Source organism: Barbus barbus (assembly GCF_936440315.1).
Source record: "Barbus barbus genome assembly, chromosome: 9".
Lineage (NCBI taxonomy): Eukaryota > Metazoa > Chordata > Actinopteri > Cypriniformes > Cyprinidae > Barbus > Barbus barbus.
In genome coordinates, this window is record NC_136737.1 from 7,456,221 (window position 1) to 7,465,277 (window position 9,057).

The following is a 9,057-nucleotide window of genomic DNA, read 5'->3' on the forward strand; positions in this document are numbered from 1 at the left end:
TAGCTGGTGGAGTGGATTTACTTATCGTAGAGTTCATGAAAATTATCATTGTAATGTTTGAAGATGACATCACAACAAATGTCAGCTTTTAAAATGAGCGGTTCATTTACAAATTTGACGCTGTGAAAATACAACACAGTACATAAGGTCTATATATAGGCCTACATATATGTATTTATGTCTCTCAAACTGCACTGTAAATAGTGATAAGTTGACTTAACTTAAAAAAATTGAGGAAACCCCTTGCCTTAAAATGATCAAGTAAATAATAATAATAAAAATAATAAGTTAAGTGAACCTGAAAATTCACTTAACTTATTTTTTTTCATTATTATTTACTTGATAATATTAAGGCAACGGGTTTCCTCAATTTGTTTTAAGTTAAGTCAACTTATCACTTTTTACAGTGTAACGTCCACCATGCTAAATTGCTGCTATTTGACATTTAAAATCTTAAGTATATGCCCTAAATCACATGACTTGCTAGAAGTGACAATTTCCTTGGAGGGAAAGCACCTCCAAGAGCAAAGATCCTGTCATAAACTTTTCCTCATTTTAGAAGGGTTATAGTCTTAATAGTGTAAAACATGGCATGTCCACCCTGTTGTAATGGCCTTCATTAGCTTAAACCTCTACTCTTTTGCACAGTGCAGTGTAAAAATGTAACAGGGTGGACACATATTTGTGTCAGAAATAATAGGTTATGCTAGTCTGAGCTTGACCAGTGTATGGAACACAGACAACAAGACCCTCTCAAAATCCACCAAACTGTAGGAATAAACCTTACATATTTACAGTGAGCACCAAACAAAATATACATCCAAAAAAGGAAACAAGAGTTTTGCCAAAATAGAGAAGCAAGAAAAACTCCAAGCTAAAGGCAAATGAACTTATCTAATTAAAATCAAAGCAGTACAGGCAATATTCTAGAATACAAACACATCAAGGTGAAACAACAGATGTTATGAAGCATTATTGTTTACCTTGGATGCCCCACAGGTCTTCATCTGGCAATGGCAACAAATGAAATGAAATAACTTGCTAGCGAGATATATTAATCATCACTTCATGACATTTCACAAATTATTTATTTTCACATTTTCAGGTATGAACACATTTATAATTTCTTTATGACCCAGTTTTGCACATTCCAAGCAAGCGTATTAAGACAACAAGATAAAAATAACTATCAAAAAACTATAAGATATAAAAATGACTGCTAAAATGATTGTCATTGTTTTTTCCAGGTAATCTGACATTTGTGTACAAACTATACTGTAGCACCTCTTGACAAAGAAAGCTCAATCTAAACATCAGAGTGAAATTTGACTGCCATTGATACCATATACTGAAATCTTGATTTGGTGACAGTTTCTCTGAGAGCCATTAGAGTTTCTGCTGATTCTTCTTTATTCTTAAGTTTCTTACCTTTTCTGCACTGTCCCTTTCAGTTAAAGTCAAAATAATGAGCAATGTTGCATTAGTGTCTGATTAGCAGCCTCAGCCTTATTCCCATCAGGTGATGTCTCGTTAGCAGTATCCATCAATTGAGAGTCTTTTACATGAGTCTTCTGTAATAAAACACAGATTCACATGTAAATGATGATGATTCGGTTATACAACCAAATGGTGCTTTTCCAGATGTTTGCTAATTGCACACAGGGTTTCTTTTCATAAATAATAAACAATGTTTAACTTGTAACCCATAGGTCACGGGTTCGAGTCTCGGTAATGGCAGGGATTGTAGTGAATGTAAAGCGCTCTCTTCCACCCTCAATACATGACTGATGTGACCCCCAAACTGATTCCAGGGCTCCACAGCAAAAATGTCTGCCCACTGCTCTGGCTGTGTGTTCACAATGTGTGTGTGTTTGTTTACTACTCACTGCTGTAAATGCAAAGCACAAAGTTCGAGTATGGGACACCATACTTGGTCACACATTACTTTCAGTTTCACTTTTACTTTCAAATAAAATGAATCTTCAGTCTGATGAACTGCATCACATTGTGATCTTCTGTACTACAGTATAATACAATGTTTGAATGACAGTGTCCGAAGCATAACGTTTAGAATATTACAAACTATTTATGACGATTTATGGGTCGATTTAAAAAAACAAAATGTGTCACAAATAATAAATCTCAAATGTCCCAAATAATGTGACTTGTAATGTTGCATTTGAAAATCCACATTCATCTTCCTAAACAACATGCACATCTAAAGTGCTTCAAATATCCTCTCATAAGTATCTCACCTGATCACTGCACTGCCTCCTGCTGTCTGTTTGAACAATAACAAACTCAATTAAACACATTCTTTTGGTTAATTAGGATAGAAATACATCTCTTTTTTTTTCCTCTTTTAAAGATTGTGTTCAAGCGATTTCTATCTTGTTATCTGTATGAGATACTCACCGTTCCTTTGTGTTTGATGACTGCCATGGTAAATCATAGCAGCAGCTGCAGCAACAAGCAGCAGAACACAAACACATATTCCTGCTACAGCAGCTGAAGACAGAGCAAAATCTGTAATGATAAAGACAGGCAGTCATTATTACTAAAGAGAGATCATCAGTTTTACATCTTGGGAATGACATATTTTTACTTTGATCATCAGTTTTAATTATTGATTAAACTGATAAATTGAGATGCTCTTAATCATATTTTAATATTGAGTCAAAGCTCTGTTTTTCACACAGGCAACACTGCAAACATTTTCTTGGTTGATTTAAATATCTCTATTTTAAAATTCCTCAAGGTTAAAGACCCTGAAGGACTAAATTTTACTTACCAAAGACAGTAACAATGAATGTTTTCCAACTGGTGATCCTGATGCTGCGATGATGGAGGATGCCACTGATGATCTGTAGTTTATAAAGTCCAGAGTCTGTGATTCTGGTGTCTGTGATGATCAGAGATCCAGTCTGATGATCCAGCTTCAGTCTGTCTCTGAATCTCTCTTTACACTGATCATCTGTACAGATCTTACTCTGATCTCCAGTGATTTCAGCGATAGAAGTGTCATTAAAATACCACGTCATCACATCATTTTGGTTTATTACGCTAAGATCTAAAGTAACAGATTCTCCCTCCGTCACTGACTTTCTCTTCATTTTATCTTGTTCAGCAGCAGAAACATCTGAAACACAAACCAACAGCTGCTGGAGGACCCTTTTTTGGGGAACTACTGTATACATCACGAGAGAACTGTTGACATGTACGTGATTGCACATTCTCAGTCTGGACATTCAGAGTGAAATGCAACAATTGTGCATGTAAATACTTTTTAATATACCTATATTACATTAAATCCTCATTTAAACAGGTGATAATAAAAGATGATTAGAAATGGCTTGATTAGAAATTGTTATGTCCACCAGAGCACAACCGCAGCTTCTTATACAACGTTCAGCTCGTCAATGGAAATAATTTAGTTTTCATATTAAACCGTTCTGCTTAATAAGACACAAAAAATACTTCAATATGATTTAAACATATATATAATTTGCTTCTGCTTGAGGCGAATGTTTCATGAAATGACTTACTAAGAACAGCAAAACTGAAGGTTTTTTCATTGATGCTGCTTTTATTAATGATCTTTAGCTCATAATCTCCAGAGTCTGTGGTTCTGGCGTTCATGATGGTCAGAGATCCAGTCTGATGATCCAGCTTCAGTCTGTCTCTGAATCTCTCAGTGCCTTCATTACACTGAACATCTGTACAGATAAAACTCTGATCTCCACTGATTTGAGCGATGCGGATGCTATTGCAATACCATTTAATATCTTCCAGGTGGATTGTTTTAACACCAGTCTGTAGAGTGACTGAATCTCCCTCCATCATGGTCACTTTGTCTGTATAATCACTGAAAACACCTGCAAAAAAAAAAAAAAATGAACAGGTAATTATAAATGAAGTGGTGTGAATTTTACAGATCATGAAGATTATGAGTAGAGAATTATGTCTGAATTCATAATGTATCGCATGCAAACAAACAGCACAAGAACATTCATTTACACATTCACTCATTCGCTTGTTTGGTTTGTTTTATTGAGAGCTTGGTTACTCAGACTAATAATAAGAAACTATTAACTACATCTGAAGAGTTTAGATGCAAAAGCCTTGAAGTGCTGTCTGACATTTTCTTATAAAATTAGAATTTTTCTCAGGCTCCTATGTTTATGTTCAGTTATTTCACTTTAATGGCAATGAAACTAACGTATTTATTGCCATTAAAGTGAAATGACTGAACCTACACATGAGCCTGATAAAAATGCTAATTTTATAAGAACATTTCAAATGTCACTTAGAGGCTTTTGTATCTGAACCTTTCAACTCTTCTTTTTAATTATGCAAATGTATCATTGAATGTCTACAAATGTATATAAAAAAAGCTTGAAATATTTTGAATAAAGCTGTGACACAAGAAAGCCTTATTTACTGAAATCGGGATCTGGCAGATTGATTTGAACTCTGAACCATGGTTCCAAACAAATCTTTCACAAAGGTTTTGAAGCAACCATCATTGGCCAATGGTCTGACTGTGAAGCAACCAATCACAGATTGTTTTGTTCATTGTCATGCTTTACATTTTAAATGATGAAAATCCACTCTAAAATCTCTGTGGTATATATATATATATATATACCTTAAAAAACATTAGTAAATTCAATGTATCATTTTTTTCAGTGTACAATATTTTTCATTCAATGACTAGTCAGTCTTTTACAAACATAAAATACACACACACACAAACACAGGGGCAGCAACATCAGCCTATGGGAATGCGTAGGCTGCGTATGAGTAGGATGAGTAGTTCATTAAAGGAAAATCTTATATATTCATGATTGAAAAGTTACATCAAAATCAGCTTCACCGTGCCATCTCATTTGGCAGACATTTAAGTTTCAACCAATAACTGCATAGTGCGACCACAGCTGCGCACATAACATCAAGGCTTCAACATATCAAGCATACTGCGCAATCTCCAGCAAAACCCTGTATTGGGGAGTGTGGCCTATTGGTCTCACAGTGTTTCACAGAGGGTGTTCGTCTTGAAGTGCACTGACCGATCGATAAGTTACGTTCACGCTACATGTGTTCAGCTTGAAGTGGAGCAATAAGTCTCAGTGCTTCATGAATCATGAGGCTTTATTTCCTTTTAGCCATTTTTGTTTTTTTAAAAGAAGAAGTGATCTACTGTAATATTAACATCAGCGCCACTGAAACTTCACATTTTGTAGCCTATGTCTCCCTTATCTGACACACTAAATTCAGGTGTTTCAGTGTCTACTAATGAGCCAATGAGTTGAATCAAGTATGAGAAAAGAGGGAGACATACAAAATATAATATAATAAAAGTGCTGGGGTTCATCCAGGGCAGGTTTGAGAAGCACTGTAACAAAACAACAACAACAACAAAAAAGTAGATGTCTTACCAGACAAAAAGAATGCAGTCAATTTGAGTAAAATAAATAAAATCATTTTCACCACTTTTCTACTGAAAGGAAATGAATCCAAATTCTGTTAAAACCAAAGTGTTTAGTCCCTGTGTCGACTCCATTCCCATGTGAAAAGTGGAAGTACATTGTTTTGCTGACCACAGAGGGTGGAGTTTGATGACCAGCTCTTCCTCCCTGGACCTGACCATTGGAACTAGAAGGTCCAGCCACAACCTATAACCCTAAACATAACCCTATCCTTAAACCAGGTTAGGTTAAGCTACACCTCTTAGATCCACTAAGTCGCGACTGGCTTCAGTCTGCATCTGCAGGACTTTCCTCAACAAGAGAGATGATTTGATTAATCATTTCATTATTTCATTTCATTTTAGTATTTTACATCTCTGAAACCCATGTAAAAAGCCATGAAATCAAAACAGCTATAAACACCCTCAGAAATTTATTTTGCAGCCTATAGTATGCAATGCATATAAATATGTCAGAGTTGTTGCTTTGTAATTTTGGCCGTTAGAGGTCCCTATAGTACTCTAATGTCAAACTTGTGCCTCTTGTAATCAGTGCCATTGTTTTCACATGTGACTAGTTCTGGGCTGTTTATTTAAGCTGACCACTTCCTTTGTTTCTTTGCTTGGTTGATGTTCCTTACCAGTTGCTGCCATAAGTCTGCGCTAGTTCTAAGTAGCCTACTAAACTTTGAAAGCCTTTTTGGATTGTTTTCCTGTGTTTATTCTTGGTGTTAATTTTTTTAGATATTTTTTTTCTCCTTTTTGGACTGAAGATTTTTCTGTTTTGTGGCTTTCATTAAGAAAATTATTTTTTTTACACTTTTTGCTGTTTTTGTTAAGTTAGTAAGAACACTATTCATTATGCCATCAACAATAAAAGGACAAAGTGTGGTTATGCATTAATTAACCATAAAGCAATTTAACATGTTAGCATTTCTCAAAATATTTAGTTAGTACAGACATTGTTCCCACTATAAAAAAAAAAAAGTACACCATTTAAAATCAGATCTTCTTCAAATAATTTACAATAACATGATTAAAAATATCCCCACAATCTTACACTAAATAAATAATCACAATTTAAACAAACTAAATTGAAAAAAAAAAAAAAAAAAAATCAATTTGGAAGAAGTCCAAAAAGTGCCACCAAAGGGCAAGGTTCAATCTGTTTCTGGGAAAAAAATATAAAAATTAAAGATAAATGGCCAAAAAGAAGTTATGGATGGGCATAACCAAAACATGTATTAGATCTGCAGGGGCCTGGATGCAACACTCGGTTTGATTTTTGCTAACCTCACTTTTGTCCAGTAAATTTGATGAATAAACTTTAATTGGACAAGACTATGTCATGCACAAATAGAAGAGATATAGACACAGGGCAACATCAGGGGCTCATCTTCAAATGTGAGGCAGCAGTCTGACTCCTACTGTTAGATTTCAGCTGTTATGAGTGAATCAGATGTGATAGACTTTTACTTTTATTAATGCATGTTTGTATAATTTTGTCTCATTTGATCATATTCTTGTGAAAAATCTCAAGAATATGATCAAATGAGACAAAATTATACAAAAAATGCATTAATAAAAGTAAAATACAGACACAATGGCAAAACAAGCAAACAAAATTTCAATCAATAGAAAAATAAGAGAATTACAAAATCACCAGGTAAAAGCTACCCTAAAAGATAAGCTTTAAGGGAAGATTTAAAAACACTAGCGATTGTAATTTCAGCAGAATTTGGAGTAACTGAAGAAAAACTTGCATGCATACACACTGGCATATTATAGCAGCTTTAAATGCCTTTTTGGCAAATTCATGACTTAACTAACGCTATAACTACAGCATTGAATACTCTGTTCTGCATCTATATAAATGTGTGTCAAGAAAAAACAGACCAGAGTGGGGTGGCCAACCCTACCTCCGCCCCTGCGTTAATCACGTTAAATATTTTTAACACGTTAAACTGAAAAACACATTCATCTACACAGCACTATTTCAGAGTTATATTTTCAACAATCAATAAGAAATCAAACAGAGAAGCTAGCACTCTGGTTCAAGTTCAAATACAATCTCAGTTTCACAGACAAAAACTAAAGTAGCACTTTGGTTAAAATATACAATTATATATATATATATATATAAAAAAGCTGATGTCTCTTTGGCAGCCTCAGTTAGATTGGGAGACGTCCAACTGTTAGTCTTCTGCATTATGCATGGATGAACATTTGTCCTTTAAGCAAATGCAGATTCACAGATGATTAAAAAAAAAGAACAGGAGTAATAATTCAGTTACACAAAAACAAAAATGTTATGTATATATATAGTATTTAATTTATTTGGTTATTATTACTATTGCTGTAGAACTGTCAAGTTCTGCTTCCATGGTGATACAATTTACAAAAAAAAAAACTATTCAAAGTGTGCATTTATTTTACATTTTATATATGTTGCCACCTATTTTAAATAATTACACTTAAAAAAAAAAAAAAAAAAAAAAATATATATATATATATATATATATTCATATTACTGTTATTCATTCTAAAACAGTCAATCAGACAGTTATTATTATTTCTGAAATGACATTACACACATGTAGACAGCTCAAACAGACACACACCACTTCGGTCTCTTTTTTCAGATGTGTTCCATTGCTCAGAACTGTGCTAGCTAACCATGCGCTGATTAGCATCTTTTGAGCAAGGTTCAAAAGTGTCTAAAATTGTCACTACCGAAACATTTAGTGTTATCCCATAGAATTGTCACAACCGAAACAGTCACGACCGAAACGTGTCATCATTGTTCCAGTAGTGACAAAAAGGAACATATATACAAAAGGAAATATCCTCATATTTAGGGCAAATAAACAGATTTTTGGACAGTTATGCAATTTTTGTATTTTAGTATGTTTTAGTAGTGTTTGAGTTTGCAAATTCTGTAGTGTGATGTGGTTGCCAACCAACCCATCTCCACCCCTAAACCTACCAATCTCCACCCCCTGATTCCCAAACCCACCCCATCTACACCCCTAAACCTACCCAACTTCACCCCCTGATCCCTAAACCAACCCATCTCCACCCCTAAACCTACTCAACTTCACCCCCTGATCCCTAAACCAACACATCTCCACCCCTAAACCTACCAATCTCCACCCCCTGATTCCCAAACCCACCCCATCTACACCCCTAAACCTACCCAACTTCACCCCCTAGATGTAGATCCAACCACACCCCCTAGACCTTGTGGGCTGCAGGGAGCCCTACTTGGATGAAACTGTGATGTCTGCTCCTAAGTGGTTTAACTAGTAAATGGCGCCATCTGGTGTGTTTTTGAGGAACAGCAAGTTCATTTTTCTTGTTAATAACTTTAGATTTCAAAATTGCAAGATTCATGATGTTACATAAAATGCAATCTGAAAATTGTGTCATTTGACGTGCAGGTGATGGACATTATTTCTAATAAATAGTATATAATTATAATATTTGAGTAAAAGCTTGCTTGGATTTATATAAAACATTGTACTGTATTTTAAAATTGCTGAAGGGAAAATGCACTGAATGACTAAAATATGTTTACCAGAGACATATTT

At 34.7% G+C, this 9,057-nt stretch overlaps 1 protein-coding gene across 1 annotated transcript; it reads right to left on the reverse strand.

Annotated features, from left to right (window-relative positions):
• Window positions 1-770: 770 nt before the first annotated feature.
• LOC306875036 (uncharacterized protein) lies at window positions 771-5,586 on the reverse strand. Its single transcript, XM_079425405.1, has 6 exons — window positions 5,439-5,586; window positions 3,546-3,875; window positions 2,792-3,139; window positions 2,416-2,526; window positions 2,256-2,281; window positions 771-1,571 (listed from the first exon to the last, which is right to left on the reverse strand). Exons 1-6 carry the CDS (start codon window positions 5,482-5,484, stop codon window positions 1,458-1,460), a joined length of 975 nt encoding a protein of 324 aa, XP_079281531.1. The 5' UTR covers window positions 5,485-5,586; the 3' UTR covers window positions 771-1,457.
• Between the last annotated feature and the right edge of the window lie 3,471 nt (window positions 5,587-9,057).

What these genes read in the sequence shown, in the direction of transcription:
- LOC306875036 (XM_079425405.1), bottom strand. Translation starts at nt 5,484, where the DNA reads ATGATTTTATTTATTTTACTCAAATTGACTGCATTCTTTTTGTCTG. An exon ending in GACTGCATTCTTTTTGTCTG is followed by an intron (nt 3,876 to 5,438) that starts GTAAGACATCTA and finishes TTTTTTTTGCAG; the next exon opens with GTGTTTTCAGTGATTATACA. An exon ending in CTTCAGTTTTGCTGTTCTTA is followed by an intron (nt 3,140 to 3,545) that starts GTAAGTCATTTC and finishes TTTGTGTTTCAG; the next exon opens with ATGTTTCTGCTGCTGAACAA.